This window comes from Zea mays, chromosome 3 (assembly GCF_902167145.1).
Source record: "Zea mays cultivar B73 chromosome 3, Zm-B73-REFERENCE-NAM-5.0, whole genome shotgun sequence".
Classification (NCBI taxonomy): Eukaryota; Viridiplantae; Streptophyta; class Magnoliopsida; order Poales; family Poaceae; genus Zea; species Zea mays.
This window is the reverse complement of record NC_050098.1, coordinates 23,249,480-23,263,081: the sequence shown is the minus strand read 5'-3', so window position 1 is coordinate 23,263,081 and position 13,602 is coordinate 23,249,480. Positions and strand designations below refer to the sequence as shown.

At 41.3% G+C, this 13,602-nt stretch overlaps 2 protein-coding genes and 1 long non-coding RNA gene across 3 annotated transcripts; 2 read left to right on the top strand and 1 right to left on the bottom strand.

Annotated features, from left to right (window-relative positions):
• Window positions 1-923: 923 nt before the first annotated feature.
• LOC109944933 (uncharacterized) lies at window positions 924-1,455 on the top strand. The gene is made up of 3 exons (XR_002268322.1): window positions 924-947; window positions 1,168-1,281; window positions 1,366-1,455. It is a non-coding gene; the product is annotated as an uncharacterized lncRNA (long non-coding RNA).
• A 2,311-nt stretch (window positions 1,456-3,766) lies between these two features.
• Window positions 3,767-4,818, bottom strand: LOC103651826 (uncharacterized). The gene is made up of 4 exons (XM_020550733.1): window positions 4,550-4,818; window positions 4,409-4,474; window positions 4,192-4,326; window positions 3,767-4,120 (listed from the first exon to the last, which is right to left on the bottom strand). Exons 1-4 carry the CDS (start codon window positions 4,715-4,717, stop codon window positions 3,767-3,769), a joined length of 723 nt encoding a protein of 240 aa, XP_020406322.1. The 5' UTR covers window positions 4,718-4,818.
• Window positions 4,819-11,200: 6,382 nt separating this feature from the next.
• Window positions 11,201-13,347, top strand: LOC100280974 (JAG). The gene is made up of 5 exons (NM_001399073.1): window positions 11,201-11,288; window positions 11,853-11,959; window positions 12,252-12,380; window positions 12,483-12,576; window positions 12,690-13,347. Coding segments are annotated over exons 1-5 (807 nt in total). The 5' UTR covers window positions 11,201-11,286; the 3' UTR covers window positions 13,165-13,347.
• Window positions 13,348-13,602: the final 255 nt, after the last annotated feature.

The following is a 13,602-nucleotide window of genomic DNA, read 5'->3' as shown; positions in this document are numbered from 1 at the left end:
GGCAAGATACGCAAAGGAGAAGAAGCATTTGGACATTGCTCGGTATTTTTTTATGTGTCAATCATTTATTTACATGCATATGATAACGTTCACATACCTTTATGCCCGTTTGTAAGCATATTTGTGATGTTTTTTTGCATTTTCCATTAAACATATGAATCTCATTTATCAATTTAATATGTATGTATAAGTTTTACTCCATCTTTCACGCCTTTTTTAGTTCCGAAGCTCCTCAGAGACCTGCTACACAGCTGTACCACCCGTTGATGCACAATTCAAGGCATGATTCTATTTATATATTTGTTTGTCATAGAATTTCAACATAATATTCAGTGATATGCTATACATTTACTTAATAATTTTCAATTTACAACAGCATATATAAGACCAGGACCAACACTTTTGATGTTCCTCGTCCTGACCCATCTGGACAGCACTCAATTCACATCGAACTCCCGCTCATCAGGGATTTGATATCAAGCAAGCTGAATCAGCTTCCATCCCGCCACCGCCTGGGTTTCATAGAGAAACTGTCACATTTTGATGCGGAGGTTGGTAAGGCGTGTTCAGTTATTAAACAGACTCTTCAGCAGATTGTCGAGAAACAATACAATCTATCTGATGTTTTTGGCGAGTTAATTGATGAGGTCCTCCGTGCCGAGGCGGGTGACAACGAAGATGCTTATGATGTGCAGAAAACCACATCAAAATCAGATAATATTCTTCCCCAGACAGCTGGTTAGTCAGTTTAATGTATTTACGTCAATATAAAAAAGTTATGCAATCATTTATCCATATCGTTTTGATGCCATTATTTTAAACAATGTTTTCTTTGTTTACATGACACGTACAGAAGGATGTACGTGTCCGCCCCCCCCCCCCCCCCAACTGTACCAGATATGTCTACTCCAGTTTCTCAGCATGATACGCAGTTTACAGACACACAGGTACATGAATTACTGTTAAGGCAACAGCATATTCGTGTACTATTAGAAAGTTGCCCCGATGAAGCTGATATTGATCCACTGGTTCATACAAATATAACGAAACAGAACAAAACACCTACAACCTCAGTGGTAATGTTTTTCTTATTAATTGTATTTTTTCATTATAGGGTTGTATTCATCGTTTTATGTAAATAGCATATAACCATTACAATTTTTTCAGGGTAAACATGGTGACGGTGGCAAGAACATGCCGACCAATACAAACGTCACTCCTAAAGCAACACCACACATGGATCCTGACGCGCCGATATTTGATGCGACTCCGCAAATCAAGGTATGACTAAACCCCCTCGTGGTTTTTCTATATTCTCATTAGCAGTTTACTAAATTTGTAATCCATTTATACCATCATTGTTAGTCTACTGGCGGCGTACAACAAGCGGCAGAAACAGACTTGCCTGACAGTGGTCCATGCTTTGATCAGACTCCATCTGAACATGTCAGCTCAGTAATTTACATTTTCTTTGTAGTTTTCAACTGTTCACAGATTTTGTACAGCCATGCTTCACAGTCTAAATAGGTTATGCATCATACAAATCAGTGTTATGCATATTTACACATACATGTATGCTAAGTAGATGTGCATGCAGTTTTTACATAACTGTTAGCTGCCTATGATAAATTACACATACATTTATGCAGTTTGCAAGAATATTTCTGTCTCTTGATCTGTATCAGTAATGTCAGCTCATTAATTTTATGCCAGTTTATGACACTTCATTCCACATATGTATATTCCACTTTATGTCAGCTCAGTAATTTTCATTTTCTTTATAGTTGTCAAAATTGTTCACAGAGTTTTATGTATATTTTCATATATATTTTTAGGTTTATGTTGAAACCGATCCACTACAAACACTCCACAGGTTGGCCAGGCTTCTCTTGATTCGGAGATGCAAACTGTGTTAGCTCTACGCGAATATTTGTGTGGTCTGCAATCTGACACCGGCAGGTATGAAGTTCATACTAAATCTAAATCTGTTTATATGCTGGTAGATTTACGCGACCTCTCTAATTGATATAAAAAATTCACCAGGACCATAATAGATTATGGTGAATATTCAGCGACATGTTCTGACATATATGAATCTTTTGCCGATGGGAAGTGTCTAGACAATGTATTCATGCAGTGTTTCATCCAATGTGTTATTGATGATGCAAAAAATCAGCAGACTTCCATGAGTTCGAACAGTTTGGTTCTTGATGTTAATGTTGGGGTAAACTATCGTAACTTACATACACCATTTTCATATACAAATTAGATGAACCCAAGTACACTCACTCCATTTATATCGTTTATTGCAGTCACTACTCAACTTTGAGGAACAGGAACGACACAGTCGCAACCCTCAACCTTTTGATGAATCTGTACTCCACACACTTCTAGACAATTCATTGCCTGAGATAGATGAATTGGACCAATGCAAAGCGGTAACAATCGTATTTCATCATCCAAACATAATTCCTTTTAAATGGAACATATCACATTGTTATGCTTTTGTAAGTTACCCTGTTAATTTTATGCTTTTTTTACACGGTCAGATCATGGTCCCCATAGTAAGCAGGGGGCATTGGACATTGTATGTTGTTAACAAGGTCAAGAAGTCATTCATATTTTAGATTCCAACCCATATGGACCAACACTTGGTGGAACTACATGGAAGGACTATCATTTTGCACATTTGGGCTCAGGTGGCAGAAAGTTACCATGGGCTAAGGTTATTATGAGCAGATTAAACAAAGCAATACAACATGTACGGCCCAGTACATGCTTTCCCAAGTTTGGTAACTTCACAATTGACTTGTGCCCAAATTGTCCTAACATGGCAGCTGGATCCAATAACTGTGGGTTTTATGTCATGGGTTACATTCTATTTTATCAATGCGACGAAGGATCTTTGCGGTCAGACATAGAAGCAGTACGTACAAATTTACCAGTTAATTCTATAGTTGGCACAAGGCAACATATGGAACAGAGGTATAACTAACTCAGTGTTTTTGTATTGCAGGGCAACACCAGTGAGATACGGTCTCTTGCGCTGCATTATATCAGATTCCACCCGAAGAACAAAGCATTATCGCTGCTCCAAGACATCCAAAGATTCAAGGTCTAAAGGATGTAGTTTAGTTTGGTCATGTAATAAATTTTGTATACAATGGTTCCCTAAACTTCAGATCAGTCATGTGTGTATATTATGGGCAAAGTCCGTAAACGTTTCTTAGTTTATGTCAATGACAACTTTGGGGATCAGCTACCTTCTAAACTGGAATGTTGTACCAAACTGTGTTTGATAGTAATGTGTGTTTCTTGCATTTGATTCTGCCAGGTTACTGTACAATATTGTTATGTCAATAACCTCGAAGTATGCATGTTTTTTGTCCGAAGTTTACGATATAATTATTGCCAGTCTTATGCATGTTTGTCCATACACTTATGATACAATAGTCATCATTATATGCCAATACATTATTATATACATTATCAGAGTTATATACTGCAAACAGGATCATTTTTTGTACAGTCATGGTTCACAGGCTAACCATCTTATGCATTACACAACGCAGAGTTATGCATTTTTTCACATACATGTATGCTAAGTCAATGTACAGTCAGTTTGCTGCATAACTGTTAAAGCTTATGACAAATTACACATACGTTTATGCTAGTTTGCAAGTATATTTATGATACTTTCTGGAAGTTGTCAAATGAACACAGGAATCACATTTACACAAGGAAATATATTGTATCTTATGGTCTTCTACTCTCTACCAGATGAATCATCATCTCCGACATCCACCGTTCGTTTTTTCGACGTTGATGTCTCATTCCATTGCGGGGTTGCAGCTATGATTTTGTTCCTTGAACCAGGAGGCCGTCCTCGCTTACGTCCAGATAGGTTAGCCAATCGAACCCTATTATCCTCGACAGTTAAACACGTACGGCTGTTGTGACCATCAGCTATGCCACATTTCTGGCATTTCCTGCTCATCTTCTTAGCTCCTTTCGCACCCAATTTTAAAACTTGTTGCTCACTACTTTTGATTGTTCTTCCCTTAGGCTTGGCCTTATCTGGTCTTGCTAAGTTTACACCTTCCATATGAAATTCCAGTTTCTACAAAACAAAGATATCAAGTCAGATTTTATATTCACGTATGTCATCATATATTGTAGCAATGTTTTCACCTTTCTAGCTTCCACATCCATAGAACTACTCTCAACCAGCCGAATGTCAGTGTTATGTTCCAATGTTAATATCTGCATATTACATTGATCATCCTTAGTATTGCATTCATTTGTATTAGAGCCCATTAAAATTTCCTGTGAAATAAAACAAAGTCCAGTGAAGACACAAATCTTATAGAGCAGTATATGTAATACATTATAAAGATTTGTTCCATACCTCGTTCCCATCATCTAATTTGCGTAAGTTGTCTATAGCCATTTCTTCTGTTTCATACGCTTCGACCTATATCATCATTACAATCATGGATCATTATCGACAAGTAATTATGCAAAATTCATAACATCACGAGGTGCGTACCTGGATGTCATCGCAAACACTTGTGCCACAACTCTCACCAGTACCTATATCAGGCTCCACACGCATCAATAACCCTAATAATTCGTCCATCATCTCTAGTGCTTTATCATTCCCAGCTTTAGACAGACTCGCATGGTGTACTACTTTCATTGCTTTTTTAAGCAACATCTTCTGTCTATATGATCTAGTTTCTCCATCTTTTCCTTTCAAATTCCTATCGTCTCTTGAAAAAGCCACATCTTGATGCGCGGAGTATGTGTATCGTTGCAAAATATACTCACTCGGGATCCTTTCAATTTGTAGATGCATGAAAGCGCATACAAGATGAACACAAAATAGACCTATAATTGATTAAACATACATTATGTCATATATTAATCGCAAACAGCTATGTATTCGTAATAATTTATAATTTTATATAGAAAAAATCGTTTAGTATAACATACCTGTATGCTCCCAATGCTTGCACTCACATGAATACTTTCCGGCATCCACATCAGCCCTTATCTTGAATTGGTGTTGACCCCAAACAATTTTATTTGACCTTGTAGTATGTTTCACCACCCAATCATGTTCCTCACCCTCTGTATCACAGTCTATTCGGTATGCAGTTGCATATTTTACTGTCTCCTGAAACCTTGTCATCACAACTCTAGTGTATGCCCTTGCAACTCTTATTTCAAACATATACAATGTAGTTGTATCCTTTTGACCCTGCAAATTACACAATATAGTATTAATACTGTTTTGTTTTTAATAGCATAAAACATATGTTTATTATTTTTTTCACTTACCATGCATCCTAGTGCCTCTTTGGCCTCTTTCATCTTCCTACTATGCAGGAGCTTCATCATTTGCTTTGCAAATTGATGAAGCGGTGTGTTTGCATCCACGTGGGCACTCTTCACCAACTTGTTCATGCTCTCGCTTCGTTGTGTAGAGACCATAAGACCACAATAGTCTCCTTTGAAAAATGCAGGTACCCAATCTTTGCGTATTTCATATAATCTGGCAAGGGTGTTGTTCTCGTGTAGTTGGAAATCATCAAGCATCATTTGCCAGGCAGCCTCGAACTCCATTTCATTCAATGGATGATGTATTATAGATTGGAACCTTGTTTTGAAATCCATGTCCTCAAATCTTGCATATAATTCATTCAAGTGGGGCATATACCTGTTTTGCACATGCCACAAACACAATCGATGTATTGTGTTTGGGAATACTCTGCCAAGTGCAATTGGCATGGCAGGGTCTTGATCTGAAATAGATAAATTTACATAACATCATGCAAGCCAATATGATATCATATAGTACGTGCCATAATAATTACGAGCCATTTTATGACAACATACCTGTCAACATCACTCGTGGTCTGTCACATCCCATGCATGTTTTGAACGTATTGAAGACCCACTCGAATGTATCAACTGTCTCGTCTCCTAGTAAAGCAAACCCAAATATTGTGCATTGTAGGTGGTGGTTCGAGCCAACAAACATGCCTAATGGCTTATCGTACATATTAGTCTTATGTGTAGTATCAAATGTAACTGCATCACCAAAATCAATGTACTTGGCTTGCTGGCTAGCATGGGACCAAAATATGCTTAAAATTTTCCCTTCTTTGTCCAGTTGAAAGTCTGAAAAAAATTGTGGATTATCTTTCTTGCATAATGAAAAAAAAGATAACAGCTTTGACACATCATTTGCATTTCTTTCCCTTTGCCATGTTTTTTTCCTGTCAAAAAATGTAATGATTATGCACTATATCTAACTCAACACATTACGATTGTTTATGTAATATAAAATACAATTATTGTCAATGCATAATACACTTACAGGTTACTCATGTCCTGCACGGTTATTGGAACGTTTTCTCGGCCACCATGCATTTCTGTAACAAAATCCATAATGCAATGTTGTGGAATCCTGCTTTCTTGCATCGCACTAAGGAACTCCATATATTCACGATCATGTGTTTTGTTGCATTGCAATTGCCCTTTTTCTGTATCTTTCTTCAAAAATTCATGATTATGCTCATAGTTTACCAGATCAATCCGAACGGAAATAACATTCTCTTTAGCATCATCGTAGATTTTTTTAAGTTTTCATCCCAGCCTTGCACTGTGTTCGTTTCGAACATGTGTTACGTATCCTTGGATTTCCAGCTACCCTTTCAGCATTCTTTCCTTCCATTGAACAGTTCAACCATTTACAATTCTTCCGCTCCCTATATTTCTTCAACGGAAATCCTACCTCGTATGCATATTGACTATAAAAATTATACGCCTCGTCCATATTACTAAATGTCATACCGACTTTAGGTATCAATCTTATATCAATATTGTCCGGCTGCGCACAGAAATATAGCATTTACGATTCAATAGCGACTAAATTTAACGTAATATGGGAGAACTTACGTGGCTTTGAAGAATATGAGGTGTGTCCTGTTCATGCGGCCCAATATGTCTCATGAGGATGTGCTCTCATGGGGATGTGCTTCTCTGCGCCGACCACGTCTGCTGTTTTTGTGTGCTCTTCGATATGTCCAGGTGCCCTCAATGCCGCCGGAGGAGTAACAGAGACACCCTCTGTGTATGGGGCGATTGCAGACGCTACATGATGCATGTCCATTGAAATAGACGTACCTGCTGGCTTATGCACAGATGTTACAGGCAGGATGTCATCGCCAGCGCCGGTGGTGGACATCTTCTCGCCGCCCATCGTCGGCCGGACCTCTCACTTCCGCCGCCGCTAACCGCCGCCAATATTTCAGATGGACGAGCGAACGTGGACGCGGCTGTAAAGTTGTATTAGTTTCCTGCCGTAACTGCGCCTTTATTTACGCGCACGCAGATCACGTATTGCCTTATCTCAAATCCGGTGGTAGATTTTAAACGTTTGCATGGTTTACGCTATCATGTATCACAACGTTATGCAGTCGTAAACGTCAAGCACATGCAAATATTCGTGCGCGCGATTCCTGGCATGCAAAGATTCCATTTATGCATGAGTTATGCACATTTGTACACATATTTATGGTTGCGTATTTGCATGTCGCGTGTAAGCCGGGATACGTGGTTATCCTTTGCATAAATGGCGTAGGCTGGCGTCCAGTGGGCCGAACGCGACCCGATCGGTCTCCCTGGCTGGGGCTTCGCCCACTAACGGAAGCCCAGAGCTTCCATTACCTCTTCCCTATATATATATATATATATATATATATATATATATATATATATATATATATATATATATATATATATATATATATATATATATATATATATATACCTTGAATGTCAACGATACATGAATATGCATTTGGTCTAGTAAGCCGAGTGATTATATGCTCTCGGTCAACCAAATCCAGTGAAATTTCCATCTTCAACATATGGCTAGCCAGTGATCGAACGAAGTCCATTATATGCGATGCGAGACGAATGGGCACTATCACCACTAACGACAAAAGCTCAGTAAGAACTTAGAAGACATTGTCTTACCGATATATAATAGTGACAATAGTAACATGAACAAGCAAAAAACAAATTAGACATAATTAATTGAGCCTACGCTACAACACAGGGCATAAAAAGCGGTACTGCACGCGCCAGCCATGTGGCACATGATTCTAATAGTGCATTGATAGCAGGTACTGCCATAACATGCATGCACAGTGGCAGTGGACACACACCATGCAGAGCAAGCACCAGCCAGCCTGATATGCGCATGCATGGTTCACTCTCCAAAATGGAAGGAGCAACACGAGATGCTATATGTTAGGTCCCCATGCATGCTTAACACAAGTACCTTTGCTGTTTTGATATCACACCAAGAGAATTGTAGTCGTGCATGCTTAGGCTATCTCTATCTCATCCGCTATTACATCCGTATTTTAAATTTCACTCTCCAAACAGTGTTAAAAAATTCTCCCCTATTTTACTCTATCCGCTAAAGACAGTCTTATGACATTACATGCCTTTTTCTAATTAACTGGCATGCATGTACTGTGGGTCTAAGAGTCTCTTGTCAATAAAACATTTTCTAGAAGTAGTAGGTGCTACCATTCATGCAAGTGAAGGATCGTCTTTAAATTCAAAAAAGGCAACGCCGTCAATTGTACAAGTGAGAAACCGCCAGTTTCTTTTACAAGCTCTGACGGATGGATCAAATCATCAAAGTCAAGACGCGAAGCAAATCACGAGGAACCCTGAAGCAGCCGCCTGGGTACGCAGTATATATTGCAGCTCCCCTGACTTGACCCGCAGTAAATTAACTGTCACAACGCCGCAGCGTGCATGTACTTAGGGGTCACAAGCATGTCTCGATCGATCCCTCTCCATCTTTTCTTCTTCCTGCTGCAAGCGGCCGGCAGGTCCCCGTGCATCGTCCTCCTATCACGCACCAGCCTTCTCCGTTGTCTGGCCTTGCATGGGCAGGCCAAGCTAGCCACTGACCTCTACTTGTATATGTCCTTTACTAAATCCAGAGAGGAGAGAGAGAGCGCGCGCTGGAAATTAAAACTCGTAGTGCATGTCAATACGTACAGGAGTTCGTGTTATTCCTACTCTCAAGTCTTAGGCCTGTTTTATATAGTAGCTCTATGCAATGAAGTTCAACGAACTATAGAAGCGAGACATTTTATCTCCTTAAAATAAAATGAATAAAAGTCAACGCAGCCATTTTTTTTCTTCATTGGCTTCTTTGTGCACTGTACAACAAGCAAGGGGCGGACAAAGCCGAGCCCACCGCGCGCGTCTTGGATATCTAGTGTTTTCCTCACATAAAAACATTTATTTACTAGTAATGTATTTCGAATACTATACTACCCATAGCAAAAAAAACCTAAATCATGGGGGAGTTTCACCTGAAAACATTTATTCACTAGTAATGTTTTCCTTACTTCTATACCACCATAAATCTGATGTGACATCGGGTCTATTTGGTTCAACTTTTTTTTTCTGAGAAACATTTATGATAATTTAGCTGTGGAGAGAATCTAAGTATTGTGTATATTACGGACGTAGTAAGATAAAAGTGTCCATATGGTTTAAGATGCAGAAAGTTACGGTTTCATATTATCGCAACGACTCGGTCGATTAGGTGTTCAAGTTGATTTTGGACGGTTTTGACTAAAATGATTCTCATGAAAGTAGGCTAAAAAGCTATACGTTTGATAATCTATAAAAGATTCTAATGACTAGAAGCTGAAATAAATAGTATCATCTATTAATCTATTATCGTTCATCTATGCTACCTTACTATACTTATTTTTATACAAGTGTTTTCATTGTTAGTTCTAGATGACATGATATTTATAACTTCTCTCTCATGTCCCCCCTCCTCTAGAGGGCTAAACTCCGAGTAGTACTTGACACCAGCACTTGCTAGCTACCATGTAGCAATAGTATAGCCCAGCTCAAAGGCTAAGAAAGCATGCATGCAGCCCTAGGCCATAGCCTGATCAATAGCTCGATCCCTTGTGCTTGTGCATTCTATGCCCATCTCAACTAAATACTGGAGCAGGGCTTTGTAAGAGGTGCCCTTGTCTTTATTGCTCTCTCTATCTCTCTCTCTCTGCCTCTCAGCTGAGCTGCATGCATGTCCTACACCAGCACAGGATGAGGGAGAACGAAGCATACAAAGGACACACAGGTCTATCACCTATACATGCATGTACAGATGTATGTGTGCATGTGCATGTCTGATGTCTGTGTTTTATTCACGTTCGCAATGCAAGATCTAGGGGGTGTTTGTGAGAAGAGCTCTAGCTTACTCCATTTAATGATGCATGCAGCAGCCAGCAGGAGATGAGAGGCCCCAGCTAGCACATCCGTAGCTGCTGGATGAAAACACATACTCCAGCGCGGTGATAAGAGCGTGATGGTGTTGTGGCCTGTGGGGCTTTCCTGCTTAGACTAGAGGGTGTGTGTGGATGCTACGGTCTCAGTGTCTCACAAACATGCATGGCGAGACATGTGGAGTTGTAGACACTCTCTCTCGCTCGGTCTCTTCCTGGGCTCCTGGCCGGAGAGGAAAGAGAACCGCGAGAAGGCCGGATACTCCTACAAGGCATACAGCAGCATTTGGATTTGCAACCATCACATAGTCCAAGGATCACATCTGCTAGTAGTAGCTGCTTTCAGCACAGCAGCATCTTGAGAGGTGTAGAGAGGCTGTGAGAGGGATCGGGGGGCAGCAGACTATAGGTGTGTGTGCGTGTGAATGTGTGCTAGTAGAAGAGGAGAGAGAAAGGGACGGCTGTTCGCAGAGCACACAGATGAACTGATAGAGAACTTTCAGGTTTTCCACTCTCTTTCTCTCCCTCCCCACATTATAGCTGTACTGGAGTACTCTCTCCCTCTACGCCCCAAACCAACACTTTAAAGATCACAGCCTTTTCCCCTATGCATTTGCTGCTACGAAACTGCGTTGTCTTTTTTGCTTTTGTGCCATCAAACTGCACTAGTAAACCGTAATACTCTACTCAGTACTCACATCACATGCTCCCTGCTACCAGCACTCCAGCAGTGTACCATAGCTGCGAGTACTGATCTCTCTCTCTCTCCTACCTGCTCCCCGGTCCCTTCTCTTTCTACAACTCCAATCCACCATCCGATATATATCCCCTTCCGGCCACTTCTGTTTTCCCTCAATCCCCTTCCAAATCTTCATTGCACATCTCATAGTGTGTTCAGCTGTCTCCTTCCCCGCTGGCCTGCTCTCTCTGCTGCTCCACCATGTAAGAACCACAACTACCCCCTCGTCACTTTTCTGGTGGTGTGCTTGCATTATTCTTCTCCATGTCTTGTGCATATCTTCTTCTGAGCCACTATTGTCGTCTGCCTCTCTCTCTCTGTGTGTGTGCGCTTCCTGTTTATGTGTGCATATCTGTTGTGTTCTCTTCTTTTTCCTGTTCATCAGCCATTTCTCTTGGGTGTTTTTTTGTTTGCTAGTACATGCATAGTGCTGAGCGCCTGAGCTCTTAATCAGCTTGTGCTATCAAAAGGCAGGAATCTGGATCTTCGTGAACAGCTTGTTTGTCTACATGACAAGATCGTTCTTGTACTACGCACAATTTTGCTACTCCATTTTTTCCTCGCTGCTTCTACTGTAGTAGTTGCACACATCTTGTTCATCATATCTGAGATCCTATATGCTCATGCTTGTGTATATATAGGATCTGCATTAACATTGTGATTCGTTCTATATATATACATAAAAAGAACTGTCGCTCCTCGGCCGGCCAAGAAGCCAAGAACTTAATTTGTTTTGTCTGTTCGTCCCCATGGCGTGTGGACTCCAGGAGGCAAGTAGGGAGCCCATTGGACCTGAACAACTTGCCGGAGGAGTACGGCAAGCAAGCGGTAGAGAGCTCCACGACCACCGCCACATCAAGCTCCCATGCAGTTAGTAAGGAACTACAGCACTAATATTCTCTTCTTCGATTTGAAGGTGAAGTAGTTCTAGTTGCGTCATGAAAGAAAGTCCTGCAATTGAACAGCAATGGAGTTCTAGCTTTTTAAAAGTTCTGTCCTTTTAATATTTCCGGCTACCTAGTTTGCAGAACTAATATGCTAAGTCTGTTGATGCGAAGGATTCCTCATAAATGATATAGAATATCAAGGATAAAAGATTCTAGTCACTTTCTAGTTTCTACACTTTGTAGCGCATAAGGGACTGATATCAATGTATGTGTGTTCAGGGACAGGGATAAAGAAGAAGGGCGATGGAGGGAAAGACGATGCTGCAAAGGTGTATGAGTGCCGGTTTTGCTCCCTCAAGTTCGGCAAGTCTCAAGCGCTTGGCGGCCATATGAACCGCCATCGACAAGGCAAGATCATACACCACTATAGCCCTAGCTCATTACACAATGCTTACATTTCCTTGTATTTTATGGGTTTGTTAATATTGATTTCTGGGCTTCCTCTTCCAGAGAGGGAGACTGAAACCCTCAACCGTGCCCGGCAACTCGTCTTCGGCAACGAGAGCCTCGCCGCCATCGGGGCGCAAGCGCAGATGACGATGACGTAAAGCATGCATATACTCACTCGATCTACTGCAGAAGATCACCATATCGCGCCTTCTCTTTGATTAGGGTTTGTCAGTATTTCTCACACACGTTGCAATTATGTGGGTACAGTTTCAGGGATGTAAATATGGCTGGCGCTGCCCCACCGACCGTATTGGGAGGAAACTTCCGGGGAGGCGCCAGCGCCACCGGTGGCAGCAGCGTCGGCGACCCGTGTCTCCCGTTCCGGCCGGTGCATCCGGGGCTATCGTCGCAGCCTTCGTACCATTACCTCTACACGGCGCCATCCACACTGCACCCGATGAGCTACCCGCCGGCGACGTACCCGGGCCCTCCTCGTCAGCCTGCGGTCGGCGACTATGTCATCGGTCACGCAGTCTCCGCCGGTGGCGGTGACGCACTGATGCAGTCGACGCACCGCAGCAGCTTCTCTTGCTTCGGAGCTCCACTCACCGCTCCGCCGGCAGCAGCGGCGGCGGGGGCTGCTGCTGCTGCTATGAACGTGCAGGCCGACAAGCTTAACTGCAACTGCAGCTTCGGCTGCGGTGGCCACAGCAGAAATAATAACGTGAATGCGTCCACTTGAGCAGATGCGGACCGCACGCTGTGGTTAATGCATGCAATTAAGTCAGTGTAAAGAGCCAAGAAATTAAATTAGATGATGCGTGTTTTCGACATTAAAGACAGAAGTGTTCTGAGGATCTACTTCTATATGAATGCCTGCAATGGATCCCTGAATCTAAACTAAAAATCTTCAGTTTTGCATGAATTGTTGGTTTTGGTACTCACATAGTACAGAACATATATTTCACAACGGATGTTTGCAAAAATGGAATGGAGGAAAAACAAAGTAAATTTAGAGGATTCAATTCCTATTGAAAAGTTTTCCTATGATAGACTTTGGAACAAAGAATCAAATCTTATCAACTCCATTAAAATTTCTATGGAATGACATCCTTTACAGTAATTTTAGAGGAAAATAAGCACGAGGTCCAACCTCATGTTTTCTTTCCTTTGTGTCTTG